We start from the raw sequence: 21,005 nt of genomic DNA on the forward strand, positions 1-21,005 counted from the left end.
TGTCTATTGTGCTCTCGGTTGTGGTGCTTTCTGTTGTTGTGGTAGCTGTGGTGGTGCTTTCTATCGTTGTAGTGTCTGTTGTAGTCTCGGGTATTGTGGTATCTGTAGTGGTGCTTCCTGTTGTTGTGGTACCTGTGGTGGTGCTTTCTGTTGTTGTAGTGTCTTTTGTGGTCTCGGCAGTTGTGGAACTTGTAGTGGCTCTTTCTGGTGTGGTAGTGACTGTAGTGGCCTCGGTTGTGGTGCTTTCTAGTGTTGTGGTACCTGTGGTGGTGCTTTCTGTTGTTGTAGTGTCTGTTGTGGTCTCAGCTGTTGTGGTACCTGTAGTGGTGCTTTCTGTTGTTGTAGTGTCTGTTGTGCTCTCAGCTGTTGTGGTACCTGTAGTGGTGCTTTCTGGAGTTGTTGTGTCTGTTGTGGTCTCGGTTGTTGTGCTTTCTGTATTTGTAGTACCTGTAGTGGTGCTTTCTGGTGTTGTAGTGTCTGTTGTGTTCTCAGTTGTGGTGCTTTCTGTTGTTGTGATACCAGTAGTAGTGCTTTCTGGTGTTGTGGTGTCTGTTGTGGCCTCGGTTGTGCTGCTTTCTGTTGTTGTGATACCTGTAGTGGTGCTTTCTAGTGTTGTAGTGTCTGTTGTTGTCTCGGTTGTGGTGCTTTCTGTTGTTGTCGTACCTGTGGTGGTGCTTTCTATTGTTGTAGATTCTGTTGTAGTCTCGGCTGTTGTGGGACTTGTAGTGGTGCTTTTTGTTGTTGTAATGTCTGTTGTCGTGCTTTCTGTTGTTGTGCTTTCAGGTGTTGTGGTACCTGTGGTGGTGCTTTCTGTTGTTGTAGTGTCTGTTGTGGTCTCGGCTGTTGTGGTACCTGTAGTGGTGCTTTCTAGTGTTGTAGTGTCTGTTGTGGTCTCGGTTGTGGTGCTTTCTGTTGTTGTGATAAAAGTAGTAGTGCTTTCTGGTGTTGTGGTGTCTGTTGTGGTCTCGGTTGTGCTGCTTTCTGTTGTTGGGATACCTGTAGTTGTGCTTTCTAGTGTTGTAGTGTCTGTTGTTGTCTCGGTTGTGGTGCTTTCTGTTGTTGTTGTTTCTGTTGTAGTCTCAACTGTTGTGGCACCTGTAGTGGTGCTTTCTGGTGTTGTAGTGTCTGTAGTGGCCTCGGTCGTGGTGCTTTCTGTTGTTGTAGTGTCTATTATGGTCTCAGCTGTTGTGGTACCTGTAGTGGTGCTTTCTGTTGTTAAAGTGTCTGTTGTGGTCTCAGCAGTTGTGGTACCTGTAGTGGTGCTTTCTGATGTTGTAGTGTCTGTTGTGGTCTCGGTTGGTGTGCTTTCTGTTGTTGTAGTTTCTTTTGTGCTCTCGACTGTTGTGGCACCTGTACTGGTGCTTTCTGGTGTTGTAGTGTCTGTTGTGGTCTCGGTTGTGGTGCTTTCTAGTGTTGTGGTACCTGTGGTGGTGCTTTCTGTTGTCGTAGTGTCTGTTGTGGTCTCGGCTGTTGTAGAACCTGTAGTGGTGCTTACTGGTGTTGTAGTGTCTATTGTGCTCTCGGTTGTGGTGCTTTCTGTTGTTGTGGTAGCTGTGGTGGTGCTTTCTATCGTTGTAGTGTCTGTTCTAGTCTCGGGTATTGTGGTATCTGTAGTGGTGCTTTCTGTTGTTGTGGTACCTGTGGTGGTGCTTTCTGTTGTTGTAGTGTCTTTTGTGGTCTCGGCAGTTGTGGAACTTGTAGTGGTGCTTTCTGGTGTGGTAGTGTCTGTAGTGGCCTTGGTTGTGGTGCTTTCAAGTGTTGTGGTACCTTTGGTGGTGCTTTCTGTTGTTGTAGTGTCTGTTGTGCTTTCAGGTGTTGTGGTACCTGTGGTGGTGCTTTTTAACGTTGTAGTGTCTGTTGTGGTCTCGGCTGTTGTGATGCTTTCTGTTATTGTGGTACCTGTGGTTGTGCTTTCAGTTGTTGTAGTGTCTGTTGTGGTCTCGGCTGCTGAGTTACCTGTAGTGGTACTTTCTGATGTTGTAGTGTCTGTTGTGCTCTCGGTTGTGGTGGTTTCTGGTGTTGTGGTGCTTGTGGTGGTACTTTCGGTTGTTGTAGTGTCTGTTGTGGTCTCAGCTGTTGTGGTACCTGTAGTGGTACTTTCTGGAGTTTTTGTGTCTGTTGTGGTCTCAGTTGTGGTGCTTTCTGTTTTTGTGATACCAGTAGTAGTGCTTTCTGGTGTTGTGGTGTCTGTTGTTGTCTCGGTTGTGGTGCTTTCTGTTGTTGTGGTACCTGTGGTGGTGCTTTCTGTTGTTGTAGTGTCTGTTGTGGTCTCGGCTGTTGTGGTACCTGTAGTGGTGCTTTCTGTTGTTGTAACGTCTGTTGTCGTGCTTTCTGTTGTTGTGCTTTCAGGTGTTGTGGTACCTGTGGTGGTGCTTTCTAATGTTGTAGTGTCTGTTGTGGTCTCGGCTGTTGTGATGCTTTCTGTTATTGTGCTACCTGTGGTTGTGCTTTCACGTGTTGTAGTGTATGTTGTAGTCTCGGCTGTTGAGGTACTTTTAGTGGTACTTTCTGATGTTGTAGTGTCTGTTGTGCTCTCGGATGTGGTGCTTTCTGGTGGTGTGGTACCTGTGGTGGTACTTTCTGTTGTTGTAGTGTCTGTTGTGGTACCTGTAGTGGTACTTTCTGGAGTTGTTGTGTCTGTTGTGGTCTCGGTTGTGATGCTTTCTGTTGTTGTAGTGTCTGTTGTGGTCTCGGCTGTTGTGGTACCTGTAGTGGTACTTTCTGGTGTTGTCGAATCTGTTGTGGTCTCGGTTGTCATGCTTTCTGTTGTTGTAGTACCTATAGTGGTGCTTTCTGGTGTTTTAGTGTCTGTTGTGGTCTCGGTTGTGGTGCTTTCTGTTGTTGTGATTCCAGTAGTGGTGCTTTCTGGTGTTGTAATGTCTGTTGTCGTGCTTTCTGTTTTTGTGGTACCTGTGGTTGTGCTTTCTGATGTTGTAGTGTCTGTTGTTGTCTCAGCTGTTGTAGTGTCTGTTGTTGTCTCAGCTGTTGTGGTGATTTCTGTTGTTGTAATACCTGTAGTGGTGCTTTCAGATGTTGTAGTGTCTGTTGTGGTCTCAGTTGTTGTGCTTTCTGGTGTTGTTGTACCTGTGGTGGTACTTTCTGTTGTTGTGGTCTCTTTTGTTGTACTTTCAAGAGTGGTTGTGCCAGTAGTTGTACTTTCTGTCACTGAGGTGCTTTCTGGAGTCGTGGTACCCGTTGTTGTGCTTTCTGCTGTTGTGGTCTCTGTTGTGGTCTCGGATGTTGTGCTTCCTGGTGTTGTGGTACCTATAGTGGTGCTTTCTGGTGTTGTAGTAACTGTGGTCATGCTTTCTGTTGTAGTGTCTGTTGTGGTCTGGGTTGTGGTGCTTTCTGAAGTTGTAATACCAGTGGTGGTACTTTCTGTTGTAGTGCTTTCTGTTGTTGTGGTCTCGGTTGTTGTGCTTTCTGGTGTTGTGGTAGGTGTTGTAGTACTTTCTTGAGTTGTGGTGTCTTCTGTTGTTGTGATCTCAGTTGTGGTGCCTGTGGTCTTACTTTCTATTGTTGTGGCTTCATTTGTTGTGCTGGGTGTGGAACTTTCTGTTGTTGTGGTCTCCATCGTTGTGCTTCTTGGCGTGGTTGGTCCAGTGGTTGTACTTTCTGTCATTGTGGTGCTTTCTGTTGTTGTGGTCTCCATTGTGATGATTTCTGTTATTACATAATATTATAATATTAACCAAATTTTGTTTATAACGTTTAATATCTAAAATCCAGCTCAAATTGCCTAACAATAAATAATAATAATAAATAAATACAACAACAACAAAAAAAACTACAAACCAATTTCAAAACTTTCAACATTGACTCTGCAACCTCACACAACAATGAATACTGGTATCAGTATAAATAATAATAATAATAATAATAATAATAATAATAATAAAGACTAGTGTAATTTTATTAAAACTATTAATGTGGTCTCTCCTTCTTGATTTAGTCAGTGTTTTGACAGCCACATTTTGTATCAATTGTAGCTAAGCTATGAGACAGTATACATAGCACTACAGTAATCATGATGAGTACAAATAATACATTTTTGTCACTTGATTAATGTGAGATTTAAAACTCAAGTCATAGTCTATAATCACACATAGGTTCTTTACTTTTATCATAGTTTGTAGATTAATGGAGCATAATCCATCCTTCCTCTTTCATGCTCAGTGCCCTCAATAAGAGTTTCACTTTTATCTTCATGCAACAGTGTCTCTGAAATCCTCTGAAATTTATAATTGTATATCATTACATTATATTGTTCATTCATCCCATGTTTCTGAATTATACTTCCCAGAAATATAATTTATAATGAAAACAAAAGTAACCCAAAAATTTAATCTTTAGGAACACCATATAGTATTAAACATAACTATGATACATAGTCACCTAAATTAATAAAATTTTACCCTTCTGCAATATGTCTTGAACCAATTTAGAATATTAACAGAGAGACCAATTTCCAGAAAATTAAGCAAAATTAAATTAAGCAAAATAAAATGATCATGAGACAATTGCTTCACTTAGGTCAAAGAGGATTAAGACTGATGCATTTTTCATATTTAGTTTTTATTTTAAATTGTTGTTATATTGTTTTACATAGTTGAAAATGATTAGGTAGGAATTGGTCTGAGAATTTTACAGAGAAAACAATTCAGGGTTTTTTTCCCCATGATTGATGGCTGTAAAATTTAAAGCATTTGAGAAACTTCCTATTTTCAGAGAGTCGTTAACTATATTAATTAATGACAAAGTCATTTAAACAACATACAATAGGTATTGGCTCAAGAAAGAAATAGCACTGGGAAACAGTTTGCAAAAGTTTCTGTTCATTAGCTGCCCTGAACACTTCCATTTTATGCTGTGGGTATATGATTCTTCTTTATTTCACTATCAAAATTTTATCAGTATAATGTACAGAAGACTTAATTTGTTTTAATATTATTATTATTATTATTTATTCAAAATGCAGCAAAACTTATACACATGGTTACAGAAGGAAGATTTTACAAATTATGAGAATACTTATTTAAAATAACAAAAAATACTTGAAAAAAGCTTTATGGGATTGATACAATTTCCACTGATACATTATTTATTTACTTATTTTTAATTAAATAATTATTTTTCAGAGTGCACTGCTTTGTATATATTAGATATTTATTACCTCACGATGACCTAACATGCATTTATTCCTTAATGGCAATTCTTTAAATATGGACCTTATTTGAAATTTATCTACAGCCACTTTATACAGAAAAAGTTTTTAAAAGATTTTAAAACTATCAACCTTTTGTTGTAATTTCTGTTGTTGTCTCAGTTGTTGTGCTTTCTGGAGTTGTGGTACCCGTTGTGGTGCTTTCTGTTGTTGTGGTTTCTGTTGTGGTCTCAGTTGTTGTGCTTTCTGGTGTTGTGGTATCTGTAGTGGTACTTTCTGATGTTGTAGTGTCTGTTGTGGTCGTGGCAGTTGTGGTACCTGTAGTGGTGCTTTCTGGTGTTGTAGTGTCTGTTGTGGTCTCGGTTGTGGTGCTTTCTAGTGTTGTGGTACCTGTGGTGGTGCTTTCTGTTGTCGTAGTGTCTGTTGTGGTCTCGGCTGTTGTAGAACCTGTAGTGGTGCTTACTGTTGTTGTAGTGTCTATTGTGCTCTCGGTTGTGGTGCTTTCTGTTGTTGTGGTAGCTGTGGTGGTGCTTTCTATCGTTGTAGTGTCTGTTGTAGTCTCGGGTATAGTGGTATCTGTAGTGGTGCTTTCTGTTGTTGTGGTACCTGTGGTGCTGCTTTCTGTTGTTGTAGTGTCTGTTGTGGTCTCGGCTGTTGAGGTACCTGTAGTGGTACTTTCTGATATTGTAGTGGCTGTTGTGCTCTCGGTTGTGGTGGTTTCTGGTGTTGTGGTACTTGTGGTGGTACTTTCGGTTGTTGTAGTGTCTGTTGTGGTCTCAGCTGTTGTGGTACCTGTAGTGGTACTTTCTGGAGTTGTTGTGTCTGTTGTGGTCTCGGTTGTTGTGCTTTCTGTATTTGTAGTACCTGTAGTGGTGCTTTCTGGGGTTGTAGTGTCTGTTGTGGTCTCAGTTGTGGTGCTTTCTGTTGTTGTGATACCAGTAGTAGTGCTTTCTGGTGTTGTGGTGTCTGTTGTTGTCTCGGTTGTGGTGCTTTCTAGTGTTGTGGTACCTGTGGTGGTGCTTTCTGTTGTCGTAGTGTCTGTTGTGGTCTCGGCTGTTGTAGAACCTGTAGTGGTGCTTACTAGTGTTGTAGTGTCTATTGTGCTCTCGGTTGTGGTAGCTGTGGTGGTGCTTTCTATCGTTGTAGTGTCTGTTGTAGTCTCGGGTATTGTGGTATCTGTAGTGGTGCTTTCTGTTGTTGTGGTACCTGTGGTGCTGCTTTCTGTTGTTGTAGTGTCTGTTGGGGTCTCGGCTGTTGTGGTACCTGTAGTGGTGCTTTCTGTTGTTGTAATGTCTGTTGTCGTGCTTTCTTTTGTTGTGCTTTCAGGTGTTGTGGTACCTGTGGTGGTGCTTTCTAATGTTGTAGTGTCTGTTGTGGTCTCGGCTGTTGTGATGCTTTCTGTTATTGTGGTACCTGTGGTTGTGCTTTCAGTTGTTGTAGTGTCTGTTGTGGTCTCGGCTGTTGAGGTACCTGTAGTGGTACTTTCTGATATTGTAGTGGCTGTTGTGCTCTCGGTTGTGGTGGTTTCTGGTGTTGTGGTACTTGTGGTGGTACTTTCGGTTGTTGTAGTGTCTGTTGTGGTCTCGGTTGTGGTGGTTTCTGGTGTTGTGGTACTTGTGGTGGTACTTTCAGTTGTTGTAGTGTCTGTTGTGGTCTCAGCTGTTGTGGTACCTGTAGTGGTACTTTCTGGAGTTGTTGTGTCTGTTGTGGTCTCGGTTGTTGTGCTTTCTGTATTTGTAGTACCTGTAGTGGTGCTTTCTGGGGTTGTAGTGTCTGTTGTGGTCTCAGTTGTGGTGCTTTCTGTTGTTGTGATACTAGTAGTAGTGCTTTCTGGTGTTGTGGTGTCTGTTGTTGTCTCGGTTGTGGTGCTTTCTGTTGTTGTGGTACCTGTGGTGGTGCTTTCTATTGTTGTAGTTTCTGTTGTAGTCTCGGCTGTTGTGGGACCTGTAGTGGTGCTTTCTGTTGTTGTAATGTCTGTTGTCGTGCTTTCTGTTGTTGTGCTTTCAGGTGTTGTGGTACCTGTGGTGGTGCTTTCTGTTGTTGTAGTGTCTGTTGTGGTCTCGGGTGTTGTGGTACCTGTAGTGGTGCTTTCTGTTGTTGTAATGTCTGTTGTCGTGCTTTCTTTTGTTGTGCTTTCAGGTGTTGTGGTACCTGTGGTGGTGCTTTCTAATGTTGTAGTGTCTGTTGTGGTCTCGGCTGTTGTGATGCTTTCTGTTATTGTGGTACCTGTGGTTGTGCTTTCAGTTGTTGTAGTGTCTGTTGTGGTCTCGGCTGTTGAGGTACCTGTAGTGGTACTTTCTGATATTGTAGTGGCTGTTGTGCTCTCGGTTGTGGTGGTTTCTGGTGTTGTGGTACTTGTGGTGGTACTTTCGGTTGTTGTAGTGTCTGTTGTGGTCTCGGTTGTGGTGGTTTCTGGTGTTGTGGTACTTGTGGTGGTACTTTCAGTTGTTGTAGTGTCTGTTGTGGTCTCAGCTGTTGTGGTACCTGTAGTGGTACTTTCTGGAGTTGTTGTGTCTGTTGTGGTCTCGGTTGTTGTGCTTTCTGTATTTGTAGTACCTGTAGTGGTGCTTTCTGGGGTTGTAGTGTCTGTTGTGGTCTCAGTTGTGGTGCTTTCTGTTGTTGTGATACTAGTAGTAGTGCTTTCTGGTGTTGTGGTGTCTGTTGTTGTCTCGGTTGTGGTGCTTTCTGTTGTTGTGGTACCTGTGGTGGTGCTTTCTATTGTTGTAGATTCTGTTGTAGTCTCGGCTGTTGTGGGACCTGTAGTGGTGCTTTCTGTTGTTGTAATGTCTGTTGTCGTGCTTTCTGTTGTTGTGCTTTCAGGTGTTGTGGTACCTGTGGTGGTGCTTTCTGTTGTTGTAGTGTCTGTTGTGGTCTCGGGTGTTGTGGTACCTGTAGTGGTGTTTTCTGTTGTTGTAATGTCTGTTGTCGTGCTTTCTGTTGTTGTGCTTTCAGGTGTTGTGGTACCTTTGGTGGTGCTTTCTAATGTTGTAGTGTCTGTTGTGGTCTCGGCTGTTGTGATGCTTTCTGTTGTTGTGGTAGCTGTGGTGGTGCTTTCTATCGTTGTAGTGTCTGTTGTAGTCTCGGGTATTGTGGTATCTGTAGTGGTGCTTTCTGTTGTTGTGGTACCTGTGGTGGTGCTTTCTGTTGTTGTAGTGTCTGTTGTGGTCTCGGCTGTTGTGGTACCTGTAGTGGTGCTTTCTGTTGTTGTAATGTCTGTTGTCGTGCTTTCTTTTGTTGTGCTTTCAGGTGTTGTGGTACCTGTGGTGGTGCTTTCTAATGTTGTAGTGTCTGTTGTGGTCTCGGCTGTTGTGATGCTTTCTGTTATTGTGGTACCTGTGGTTGTGCTTTCAGTTGTTGTAGTGTCTGTTGTGGTCTCGGCTGTTGAGGTACCTGTAGTGGTACTTTCTGATGTTGTAGTGGCTGTTGTGCTCTCGGTTGTGGTGGTTTCTGGTGTTGTGGTACTTGTGGTGGTACTTTCAGTTGTTGTAGTGTCTATTGTGGTCTCAGCTGTTGTGGTACCTGTAGTGGTACTTTCTGGAGTTGTTGTGTCTGTTGTGGTCTCGGTTGTTGTGCTTTCTGTATTTGTAGTACCTGTAGTGGTGCTTTCTGGGGTTGTAGTGTCTGTTGTGGTCTCAGTTGTGGTGCTTTCTGTTGTTGTGATACCAGTAGTAGTGCTTTCTGGTGTTGTGGTGTCTGTTGTTGTCTCGGTTGTGGTGCTTTCTGTTGTTGTGGTACCTTTGGTGGTGCTTTCTAATGTTGTAGTGTCTGTTGTGGTCTCGGCTGTTGAGGTACCTGTAGTGGTACTTTCTGATATTGTAGTGGCTGTTGTGCTCTCGGTTGTGGTGGTTTCTGGTGTTGTGGTACTTGTGGTGGTACTTTCGGTTGTTGTAGTGTCTGTTGTGGTCTCAGCTGTTGTGGTACCTGTAGTGGTACTTTCTGGAGTTGTTGTGTCTGTTGTGGTCTCGGTTGTTGTGCTTTCTGTATTTGTAGTACCTGTAGTGGTGCTTTCTGGGGTTGTAGTGTCTGTTGTGGTCTCAGTTGTGGTGCTTTCTGTTGTTGTGATACCAGTAGTAGTGCTTTCTGGTGTTGTGGTGTCTGTTGTTGTCTCGGTTGTGGTGCTTTCTGTTGTTGTGGTACCTGTGGTGGTGCTTTCTATTGTTGTAGTTTCTGTTGTAGTCTCGGCTGTTGTGGGACCTGTAGTGGTGCTTTCTGTTGTTGTAATGTCTGTTGTCGTGCTTTCTGTTGTTGTGCTTTCAGGTGTTGTGGTACCTGTGGTGGTGCTTTCTGTTGTTGTAGTGTCTGTTGTGGTCTCGGGTGTTGTGGTACCTGTAGTGGTGTTTTCTGTTGTTGTAATGTCTGTTGTCGTGCTTTCTGTTGTTGTGCTTTCAGGTGTTGTGGTACCTTTGGTGGTGCTTTCTAATGTTGTAGTGTCTGTTGTGGTCTCGGCTGTTGTGATGCTTTCTGTTGTTGTGGTAGCTGTGGTGGTGCTTTCTATCGTTGTAGTGTCTGTTGTAGTCTCGGGTATTGTGGTATCTGAAGTGGTGCTTTCTGTTGTTGTGGTACCTGTGGTGGTGCTTTCTGTTGTTGTAGTGTCTGTTGTGGTCTCGGCTGTTGTGGTACCTGTAGTGGTGCTTTCTGTTGTTGTAATGTCTGTTGTCGTGCTTTCTTTTGTTGTGCTTTCAGGTGTTGTGGTACCTGTGGTGGTGCTTTCTAATGTTGTAGTGTCTGTTGTGGTCTCGGCTGTTGTGATGCTTTCTGTTATTGTGGTACCTGTGGTTGTGCTTTCAGTTGTTGTAGTGTCTGTTGTGGTCTCGGCTGTTGAGGTACCTGTAGTGGTACTTTCTGATGTTGTAGTGGCTGTTGTGCTCTCGGTTGTGGTGGTTTCTGGTGTTGTGGTACTTGTGGTGGTACTTTCAGTTGTTGTAGTGTCTGTTGTGGTCTCAGCTGTTGTGGTACCTGTAGTGGTACTTTCTGGAGTTGTTGTGTCTGTTGTGGTCTCGGTTGTTGTGCTTTCTGTATTTGTAGTACCTGTAGTGGTGCTTTCTGGGGTTGTAGTGTCTGTTGTGGTCTCAGTTGTGGTGCTTTCTGTTGTTGTGATACCAGTAGTAGTGCTTTCTGGTGTTGTGGTGTCTGTTGTTGTCTCGGTTGTGGTGCTTTCTGTTGTTGTGGTACCTTTGGTGGTGCTTTCTAATGTTGTAGTGTCTGTTGTGGTCTCGGCTGTTGAGGTACCTGTAGTGGTACTTTCTGATATTGTAGTGGCTGTTGTGCTCTCGGTTGTGGTGGTTTCTGGTGTTGTGGTACTTGTGGTGGTACTTTCGGTTGTTGTAGTGTCTGTTGTGGTCTCAGCTGTTGTGGTACCTGTAGTGGTACTTTCTGGAGTTGTTGTGTCTGTTGTGGTCTCGGTTGTTGTGCTTTCTGTATTTGTTGTACCTGTAGTGGTGCTTTCTGGGGTTGTAGTGTCTGTTGTGGTCTCAGTTGTGGTGCTTTCTGTTGTTGTGATACCAGTAGTAGTGCTTTCTGGTGTTGTGGTGTCTGTTGTTGTCTCGGTTGTGGTGCTTTCTGTTGTTGTGGTACCTGTGGTGGTGCTTTCTATTGTTGTAGTTACTGTTGTAGTCTCGGCTGTTGTGGGACCTGTAGTGGTGCTTTCTGTTGTTGTAATGTCTGTTGTCGTGCTTTCTGTTGTTGTGCTTTCAGGTGTTGTGGTACCTGTGGTGGTGCTTTCTATCGTTGTAGTGTCTGTTGTAGTCTCGGGTATTGTGGTATCTGTAGTGGTGCTTTCTGTTGTTGTGGTACCTGTGGTGGTGCTTTCTGTTGTTGTAGTGTCTGTTGTGGTCTCGGCTGTTGTGGTACCTGTAGTGGTGCTTTCTGTTGTTGTAATGTCTGTTGTCGTGCTTTCTTTTGTTGTGCTTTCAGGTGTTGTGGTACCTGTGGTGGTGCTTTCTAATGTTGTAGTGTCTGTTGTGGTCTCGGCTGTTGTGATGCTTTCTGTTATTGTGGTACCTGTGGTTGTGCTTTCAGTTGTTGTAGTGTCTGTTGTGGTCTCGGCTGTTGAGGTACCTGTAGTGGTACTTTCTGATGTTGTAGTGGCTGTTGTGCTTTCGGTTGTGGTGGTTTCTGGTGTTGTGGTACTTGTGGTGGTACTTTCAGTTGTTTTAGTGTCTGTTGTGGTCTCAGCTGTTGTGGTACCTGTAGTGGTACTTTCTGGAGTTGTTGTGTCTGTTGTGGTCTCGGTTGTTGTGCTTTCTGTATTTGTAGTACCTGTAGTGGTGCTTTCTGGGGTGGTAGTGTCTGTTGTGGTCTCAGTTGTGGTGCTTTCTGTTGTTGTGATACCAGTAGTAGTGCTTTCTGGTGTTGTGGTGTCTGTTGTTGTCTCGGTTGTGGTGCTTTCTGTTGTTGTGGTACCTTTGGTGGTGCTTTCTAATGTTGTAGTGTCTGTTGTGGTCTCGGCTGTTGTGATGCTTTCTGTTGTTGTGGTAGCTGTGGTGGTGCTTTCTATCGTTGTAGTGTCTGTTGTAGTCTCAGGTATTGTGGTATCTGTAGTGGTGCTTTCTGTTGTTGTGGTACCTGTGGTGGTGCTTTCATTTGTTGTAGTGTCTGTTGTGGTCTCGGCTGTTGTGGTACCTGTAGTGGTGCTTTCTGTTGTTGTAATGTCTGTTGTCGTGCTTTCTTTTGTTGTGCTTTCAGGTGTTGTGGTACCTGTGGTGGTGCTTTCTAATGTTGTAGTGTCTGTTGTGGTCTCGGCTGTTGTGATGCTTTCTGTTATTGTGGTACCTGTGGTTGTGCTTTCAGTTGTTGTAGTGTCTGTTGTGGTCTCGGCTGTTGAGGTACCTGTAGTGGTACTTTCTGATGTTGTAGTGGCTGTTGTGCTCTCGGTTGTGGTGGTTTCTGGTGTTGTGGTACTTGTGGTGGTACTTTCGGTTGTTGTAGTGTCTGTTGTGGTCTCAGCTGTTGTGGTACCTGTAGTGGTACTTTCTGGAGTTGTTGTGTCTGTTGTGGTCCCGGTTGTTGTGCTTTCTGTATTTGTAGTACCTGTAGTGGTGCTTTCTGGGGTTGTAGTGTCTGTTGTGGTCTCAGTTGTGGTGCTTTCTGTTGTTGTGATACCAGTAGTAGTGCTTTCTGGTGTTGTGGTGTCTGTTGTTGTCTCGGTTGTGGTGCTTTCTGTTGTTGTGGTACCTGTGGTGGTGCTTTCTATTGTTGTAGTTTCTGTTGTAGTTTCGGCTGTTGTGGGACCTGTAGTGGTGCTTTCTGTTGTTGTAATGTCTGTTGTCGTGCTTTCTGTTGTTATTCTTTCAGGTGTTGTGGTACCTGTGGTAGTGCTTTCTGTTGTTGTAGTGTCTGTTGTGGTCTCGGGTGTTGTGGTACCTGTAGTGGTGATTTCTGTTGTTGTAATGTCTGTTGTCGTGCTTTCTGTTGTTGTGCTTTCAGGTGTTGTGGTACCTTTGGTGGTGCTTTCTAATGTTGTAGTGTCTGTTGTGGTCTCGGCTGTTGTGATGCTTTCTGTTATTGTGCTTCCTGTGGTTGTGCTTTCAGTTGTTGTAGTGTATGTTGTAGTCTCGGCTGTTGAGGTACTTTTAGTGGTACTTTCTGATGTTGTAGTGTCTGTTGTGCTCTCGGATGTGGTGCTTTCTGGTGGTGTGGTACCTGTGGTGGTACTTTCTGTTTTTGTATTGTCTGTTGTGGTACCTGTAGTGGTACTTTCTGGAGTTGTTGTGTCTTTTGTGGTCTCGGTTGTTGTGCTTTCTGTTGTTGTAGTACCTGTAGAGGTGCTTTCTAGTGTTGTAGTGTCTGTTGTAGTCTCGGTTGTGGTGCTTTCTGTTGTTGTGATACCAGTAGTAGTGCTTTCTGGTGTTGTGGTATCTGTTGTGGTCTCGGCTGTGCTGCTTTCTGTTGTAGTGATACCTGTAGTGGTGCTTTCTAGTGTTGTAGTGTCTGTTGTTGTCTCAGTTGTGGTGCTTTCTGTTGATGTTGTACCTGTGGTTGTGCTTCCTATTGTTGTAGTTTCTGTTGTAGTATCGACTGTTGTGGCACCTGTAGTGGTGCTTTCGGGTGTGGTAGTGACTGTAGTGGCCTCGGTTGTGGTGCTTTCTAGTGTTGTGGTACCTGTGGTGGTGCTTTCTGTTGTTGTAGTGTCTGTTGTGGTCTCAGCTGTTGTGGTACCTGTAGTGGTGCTTTCTGTTGTTGTAGTGTCTGTTGTGGTCTCAGCTGTTGTGGTACCTGTAGTGGTACTTTCTGGAGTTGTTGTGTCTGTTGTGGTCTCGGTTGTTGTGCTTTCTGTATTTGTAGTACCTGTAGTGGTGCTTTCTGGTGTTGTAGTGTCTGTTGTGGTCTCAGTTGTGGTGCTTTCTTTTGTTGTGATACCAGTAGTAGTGCTTTCTGGTGTTGTGGTGTCTGTTGTGGCCTCGGTTGTTGTGCTTTCTGTTGTTGTAGTGTCTATTATGGTCTCAGCTGTTGTGGTACCTGTAGTGGTGCTTTCTGTTGTTGAAGTGTCTGTTGTGGTCTCAGCAGTTGTGGTACCTGTAGTGGTGATTTCTGATGTTGTAGTGTCTGTTGTGGTCTCGGTTGGTGTGCTTTCTGTTGTTGTAGTTTCTTTTGTGGTCTCGACTGTTGTGGCACCTGTACTGGTGCTTTCTGGTGTTGTAGTGTCTGTTGTGGTCTCGGTTGTGGTGCTTTCTAGTGTTGTGGTACCTGTGGTGATGCTTTCTGTTGTAGTAGTGTCTGTTGTGGTCTCTGCTGTTGTAGGACCTATAGTGGTGCTTTCTGGTGTTGTAGTGTCTGTTGTGCTCTCGGTTGTGGTGCTTTCTGTTGTTGTGGTAGCTGTGGTAGTGTTTTCTATTGTTGTAGTCTCTGTTGTAGTCTCGGGTGTTGTGGTAACTGTTGTGGTACTTTCTGTTGTTGTGGTACCTGTGGTGGTGCTTTCTGTTGTTGTAGTATCTGTTGTGGTCTCGGCAGTTGTGGAACTTGTAATGCTTTCTGGTGTTGTGGTACCAGTAGTAGTGCTTCCTGGTGTTGTGGTGTCAGTTTTGGCCTCGGTTGTGCTGCTTTCTGTTGTAGTGATACCAGTAGTTGTGCTTTCCAGTGTTGTAGTGTCTGTTGTGCTCTCGGTTGTGGTGCTATCTGGTGTTGTGCTACCTGTGGTGGTACTTTCTGTTGTTGTGGTGTCTGTTTTGGTCTCAGCTGTTGTGGTACCTGTAGTAGTACTTTCTGGAGTTGTTGTGTCTGTTGTGGTCTCGGTTGTTGTGCTTTCTGCTGTTGTAGTACCTCTAGTGGTGCTTTCTGGTGTTGTAGAGTCTGTTGTTGTCTCGGTTGTGGTGCTTTCTGTTGTTGTGATACCAGTAGTAGTGCTTTCCGGAATTGGGGTGTCTGTTGTGGCCTCGGTTGTGCTACTTTCTGTTGTTGTGGTACCTGTGGTGGTGCTTTCTGTTGTTGTAGTTTCTGTTGTAGTCTTGACTGTTGTGGCACCTGTAGTGGTGCTTTCTGGTGTTGTAGTGTCTGTAGTGGCCTCGGTCGTGGTGCTTTCTGTTGTTGTAGTGTCTCTTGTGGTCTCAGCAGTTGTGGTGCCTGTAGTGGTGCTTTCTGATGTTGTAGTGTCTGTTGTAGTGTCGACTGTTGTGGCAACTGTAGTGGTGCTTTCTGGTGTTGTAGTGTCTGTTGTGGTCTCGGTTGTGGTGCTTTCTAGTGTTGTGGTACCTGTGGTGGTGCTCTCTATTGTTGTAGTGTCTGTTGTAGTCTCTGGTGTTGTGGTATCTGTAGTGGTGCTTTCTGTTGTTGTGGTACCTGTGGTGGTGCTTTCTATTGTTGTAGTTTCTGTTGTAGTTTCGGCTGTTGTGGGACCTGTAGTGGTGCTTTCTGTTGTTGTAATGTCTGTTGTCGTGCTTTCTGTTGTTATTCTTTCAGGTGTTGTGGTACCTGTGGTAGTGCTTTCTGTTGTTGTAGTGTCTGTTGTGGTCTCGGGTGTTGTGGTACCTGTAGTGGTGATTTCTGTTGTTGTAATGTCTGTTGTCGTGCTTTCTGTTGTTGTGCTTTCAGGTGTTGTGGTACCTTTGGTGGTGCTTTCTAATGTTGTAGTGTCTGTTGTGGTCTCGGCTGTTGTGATGCTTTCTGTTATTGTGCTACCTGTGGTTGTGCTTTCAGTTGTTGTAGTGTATGTTGTAGTCTCGGCTGTTGAGGTACTTTTAGTGGTACTTTCTGATGTTGTAGTGTATGTTGTGCTCTCGGATGTGGTGCTTTCTGGTGGTGTGGTACCTGTGGTGGTACTTTCTGTTTTTGTATTGTCTGTTGTGGTACCTGTAGTGGTACTTTCTGGAGTTGTTGTGTCTTTTGTGGTCTCGGTTGTTGTGCTTTCTGTTGTTGTAGTACCTGTAGAGGTGCTTTCTAGTGTTGTAGTGTCTGTTGTAGTCTCGGTTGTGGTGCTTTCTGTTGTTGTGATACCAGTAGTAGTGCTTTCTGGTGTTGTGGTATCTGTTGTGGTCTCGGCTGTGCTGCTTTCTGTTGTAGTGATACCTGTAGTGGTGCTTTCTAGTGTTGTAGTGTCTGTTGTTGTCTCAGTTGTGGTGCTTTCTGTTGATGTTGTACCTGTGGTTGTGCTTCCTATTGTTGTAGTTTCTGTTGTAGTATCGACTGTTGTGGCACCTGTAGTGGTGCTTTCGGGTGTGGTAGTGACTGTAGTGGCCTCGGTTGTGGTGCTTTCTAGTGTTGTGGTACCTGTGGTGGTGCTTTCTGTTGTTGTAGTGTCTGTTGTGGTCTCAGCTGTTGTGGTACCTGTAGTGGTGCTTTCTGTTGTTGTAGTGTCTGTTGTGGTCTCAGCTGTTGTGGTACCTGTAGTGGTACTTTCTGGAGTTGTTGTGTCTGTTGTGGTCTCGGTTGTTGTGCTTTCTGTATTTGTAGTACCTGTAGTGGTGCTTTCTGGTGTTGTAGTGTCTGTTGTGGTCTCAGTTGTGGTGCTTTCTTTTGTTGTGATACCAGTAGTAGTGCTTTCTGGTGTTGTGGTGTCTGTTGTGGCCTCGGTTGTGCTGCTTTCTGTTGTTGTGATACCTGTAGTGGTGCTTTTTAGTGTTGTAGTGTCTGTTGTTGTCTCGGTTGTGGTGCTTTCTGTTGTTGTGGTACCTGTGGTGGTGCTTTCTATTGTTGTAGTTTCTGTTGTAGTCTCGGCTGTTGTGGGACTTGTAGTGCTTTCTGTTGTTGTGATACCAGTAGTAGTGCTTTCTGGTGTTGTTGTGTTTGTTGTGGTCTCGGCTGTGCTGCTTTCTGTTGTTGGGATACCTGTAGTTGTGCTTTCTAGTGTTGTAGTGTCTGTTGTTGTCTCGGTTGTGGTGCTTTCTGTTGTTGTGGTTTCTGTTGTAGTCTCAACTGTTGTGGAACCTGTAATGGTGCTTTCTGGTGTTGTAGTGTCTGTAGTGGTCTCGGTCGTTGTGCTTTCTGTTGTTGTAGTGTCTATTATGGTCTCAGCTGTTGTGGTACCTGTAGTGGTGCTTTCTGTTGTTGAAGTGTCTGTTGTGGTCTCAGCAGTTGTGGTACCTGTAGTGGTGATTTCTGATGTTGTAGTGTCTGTTGTGGTCTCGGTTGGTGTGCTTTCTGTTGTTGTAGTTTCTTTTGTGGTCTCGACTGTTGTGGCACCTGTACTGGTGCTTTCTGGTATTGTAGTGTCTGTTGTGGTCTCGGTTGTGGTGCTTTCTAGTGTTGTGGTACCTGTGGTGATGCTTTCTGTTGTAGTAGTGTCTGTTGTGGTCTCTGCTGTTGTAGGACCTATAGTGGTGCTTTCTGGTGTTGTAGTGTCTGTTGTGCTCTCGGTTGTGGTGCTTTCTGTTGTTGTGGTAGCTGTGGTAGTGTTTTCTATTGTTGTAGTCTCTGTTGTAGTCTCGGGTGTTGTGGTAACTGTTGTGGTACTTTCTGTTGTTGTGGTACCTGTGGTGGTGCTTTCTGTTGTTGTAGTATCTGTTGTGGTCTCGGCAGTTGTGGAACTTGTAATGCTTTCTGGTGTTGTGGTACCAGTAGTAGTGCTTCCTGGTGTTGTGGTGTCAGTTTTGGCCTCGGTTGTGCTGCTTTCTGTTGTAGTGATACCAGTAGTTGTGCTTTCCAGTGTTGTAGTGTCTGTTGTGGTCTCAGCTGTTGTGGTACCTGTAGTGGTACTTTCTGGAGTTGTTGTGTCTGTTGTGGTCTCGGTTGTTGTGCTTTCTGTATTTGTAGTACCTGTAGTGGTGCTTTCTGGTGTTGTAGTGTCTGTTGTGGTCTCAGTTGTGGTGCTTTCTTTTGTTGTGATACCAGTAGTAGTGCTTTCTGGTGTTGTGGTGTCTGTTGTGGCCTCGGTTGTGCTGCTTTCTGTTGTTGTGATACCTGTAGTGGTGCTTTTTAGTGTTGTAGTGTCTGTTGTTGTCTCGGTTGTGGTGCTTTCTGTTGTTGTGGTACCTGTGGTGGTGCTTTCTATTGTTGTAGTTTCTGTTGTAGTCTCGGCTGTTGTGGGACTTGTAGTGCTTTCTGTTGTTGTGATACCAGTAGTAGTGCTTTCTGGTGTTGTTGTGTTTGTTGTGGTCTCGGCTGTGCTGCTTTCTGTTGTTGGGATACCTGTAGTTGTGCTTTCTAGTGTTGTAGTGTCTGTTGTTGTCTCGGTTGTGGTGCTTTCTGTTGTTGTGGTTTCTGTTGTAGTCTCAACTGTTGTGGAACCTGTAATGGTGCTTTCTGGTGTTGTAGTGTCTGTAGTGGTCTCGGTCGTTGTGCTTTCTGTTGTTGTAGTGTCTATTATGGTCTCAGCTGTTGTGGTACCTGTAGTGGTGCTTTCTGTTGTTGAAGTGTCTGTTGTGGTCTCAGCAGTTGTGGTACCTGTAGTGGTGATTTCTGATGTTGTAGTGTCTGTTGTGGTCTCGGTTGGTGTGCTTTCTGTTGTTGTAGTTTCTTTTGTGGTCTCGACTGTTGTGGCACCTGTACTGGTGCTTTCTGGTGTTGTAGTGTCTGTTGTGGTCTCGGTTGTGGTGCTTTCTAGTGTTGTGGTACCTGTGGTGATGCTTTCTGTTGTAGTAGTGTCTGTTGTGGTCTCTGCTGTTGTAGGACCTATAGTGGTGCTTTCTGGTGTTGTAGTGTCTGTTGTGCTCTCGGTTGTGGTGCTTTCTGTTGTTGTGGTAGCTGTGGTAGTGTTTTCTATTGTTGTAGTCTCTGTTGTAGTCTCGGGTGTTGTGGTAACTGTTGTGGTACTTTCTGTTGTTGTGGTACCTGTGGTGGTGCTTTCTGTTGTTGTAGTATCTGTTGTGGTCTCGGCAGTTGTGGAACTTGTAATGCTTTCTGGTGTTGTGGTACCAGTAGTAGTGCTTCCTGGTGTTGTGGTGTCAGTTTTGGCCTCGGTTGTGCTGCTTTCTGTTGTAGTGATACCAGTAGTTGTGCTTTCCAGTGTTGTAGTGTCTGTTGTGCTCTCGGTTGTGGTGCTATCTGGTGTTGTGCTACCTGTGGTGGTACTTTCTGTTGTTGTGGTGTCTGTTTTGGTCTCAGCTGTTGTGGTACCTGTAGTAGTACTTTCTGGAGTTGTTGTGTCTGTTGTGGTCTCGGTTGTTGTGCTTTCTGCTGTTGTAGTACCTCTAGTGGTGCTTTCTGGTGTTGTAGAGTCTGTTGTTGTCTCGGTTGTGGTGCTTTCTGTTGTTGTGATACCAGTAGTAGTGCTTTCCGGAATTGGGGTGTCTGTTGTGGCCTCGGTTGTGCTACTTTCTGTTGTTGTGGTACCTGTGGTGGTGCTTTCTGTTGTTGTAGTTTCTGTTGTAGTCTTGACTGTTGTGGCACCTGTAGTGGTGCTTTCTGGTGTTGTAGTGTCTGTAGTGTCCTCGGTCGTGGTGCTTTCTGTTGTTGTAGTGTCTCTTGTGGTCTCAGCAGTTGTGGTGCCTGTAGTGGTGCTTTCTGATGTTGTAGTGTCTGTTGTAGTGTCGACTGTTGTGGCAACTGTAGTGGTGCTTTCTGGTGTTGTAGTGTCTGTTGTGGTCTCGGTTGTGGTGCTTTCTAGTGTTGTGGTACCTGTGGTGGTGCTCTCTATTGTTGTAGTGTCTGTTGTAGTCTCTGGTGTTGTGGTATCTGTAGTGGTGCTTTCTGTTGTTGTGGTACCTGTGGTGGTGCTTTCTGTTGTTGTAGTGTCTGTTGTGGTCTCGGCAGTTGTGGTACCTGTAGTGGCGCTTTCTGTTGTAGTAATATCTGTTGTCGTGCTTTCTGTTGTTGTGCTTTCTGGTGTTATGGTACCTGTGGTGGTGCTTTCTAATGTTGTAGTGTCTGTTGTGGTCTCGGCTGTTGTGATGATTTCTGTTATTGTGGTACCTGTGGTTGTGCTTTCAGTTGTTGTAGTGTCTGTTGTGGTCTCGGCTGTTGAGGTACCTCTAGTGGTACTTTCTGATGTTGTAGTGTCTGTTGTGGTATCGGTTGTTGTGGTACTTTCTGTTGTTGTAGTACCTGTAGTGGTACTTTCCGGTGTTGTAGTGTCTGTTGTGGTCTCGGTTGTGGTGCTTTCTGTTGTTGTGATACCAGTAGTAGTGCTTTCTGGTGTTGTGGTCTTTGTTGTGGCTTCGGTTGTGCTGCTTTCTGTTGTAGCGATACCTGTAGTGGTGCTTTCTAGTGTTGTAGTGTCTGTTGTTGTCTCAGTTGTGGTGCTTTCTGTTGATGTTGTACCTGTGGTTGTGCTTCCTATTGTTGTAGTTTCTGTTGTAGTATCGACTGTTGTGGCACCTGTAGTGGTGCTTTCTGGTGTTGTAGTGTCTGTAGCGGCCACGGTCATGGTGCTTTCTGTTGATGTAGTGTCTATTGTGGACTCAGCTGTAGTGGTAACTGTAGTGGTGCTTTCTGGTGTTGTAGTGTCTGTTGTGGTCTCAGCTGTTGTGATGCTTTCTGTTATTGTGGTACCTGTGGTTGTGCTTTCAGTTGTTTTTGTGTCTGTTGTGGTCTCTGCTGTTGAGGTACCTCTAGTGGTACTTTCTGATGTTGTAGTGTCTGTTGTGGTCTCAGTTGTTGTGCTTTCTGTTGTTGTAGTGTCTGTTGTGGTTTCAGCTGGTGTGGTACCTGTAGTAGTACTTTCTGGAGTTGTTGTGTCTGTTGTGGTCTCGGTTCTTGTGCTTTCTGTTGTTGTAGTACCTGTAGTGGTGCTTTCTGGTGTTGTAGAGTCTGTTGTTGTCTCGGTTGTGGTGCTTTCTGTTGTTGTGGTACCTGTGGTGGTGCTTTCTAATGTTGTAGTGTCTGTTGTGGTCTTGGCTGTTGAGGTACCTCTAGTGGTACTTTCTGATGTTTTAGTGTCTGTTGTGGTCTGGGTTGTTGTGCTTTCTGTTGTTGTAGTACCTGTAGTGGTACTTTCTGATGTTGTAGTGTCTGTTGTGGTCTCGGTTGTTGTGCTTTCTGTTGTTGTAGTACCTGTAGTGGTACTTTCCGGTGTTGTAGTGTCTGTTGTGGTCTCGGCTGTTGTGATGCTTTCTGTTATTGTGGTTCCTGTGGTTGAGCTTTCAGTTGTTGTAATGTCTGTTGTGGTCTCGGCTGTTGAGGTACCTCTAGTGGTACTTTCTGATGTTGTTGTGTCTGTTGTGCCATCGGTTGTGGTGCTTTCTGGTGTTGTGGTACCTGTGGTGGTACTTTCTGTTTTTGTAGTGTCTGTTGTGGTCTCAGCTGTTGTGGTACCTGTAGTAGTACTTTCTGGAGTTGTTGTTTCTGTTGTGGTCTCGGTTGTTGTGCTTTCTGTTGTTGTAGTACCTGTAGTGGTGCTTTCTGGTGTTGTAGAGTCTGTTGTTGTCTCGGTTGTGGTGCTTTCTGTTGTTGTGATACCAGTAGTAGTGCTTTCTGGAATTGTGGTGTCTGTTGTGGCCTCGGTTGTGCTGCTTTCTGTTGTTGTGGTACCTCT

The 21,005-nt window shown here is 44.6% G+C and overlaps 1 protein-coding gene across 1 annotated transcript in view; it reads right to left on the reverse strand.

Annotated features, from left to right (window-relative positions):
- The window catches only part of LOC132120911 (protein FAM170B-like), a gene marked incomplete at its 5' end in the record, with an annotated part of 41,067 nt that extends 20,291 nt beyond the window's left edge, over positions 1-20,776 (reverse strand). Inside the window, 2 exons of the mRNA XM_059530134.1 lie at positions 11,993-12,094; positions 20,657-20,776. Coding sequence (XP_059386117.1) covers positions 11,993-12,094; positions 20,657-20,776 — 222 coding nt within the window. The remainder of the gene's footprint in view (positions 1-11,992; positions 12,095-20,656) is intronic.
- Positions 20,777-21,005: the final 229 nt, after the last annotated feature.

This window comes from Carassius carassius, chromosome 39 (assembly GCF_963082965.1).
Source record: "Carassius carassius chromosome 39, fCarCar2.1, whole genome shotgun sequence".
NCBI lineage: Eukaryota > Metazoa > Chordata > Actinopteri > Cypriniformes > Cyprinidae > Carassius > Carassius carassius.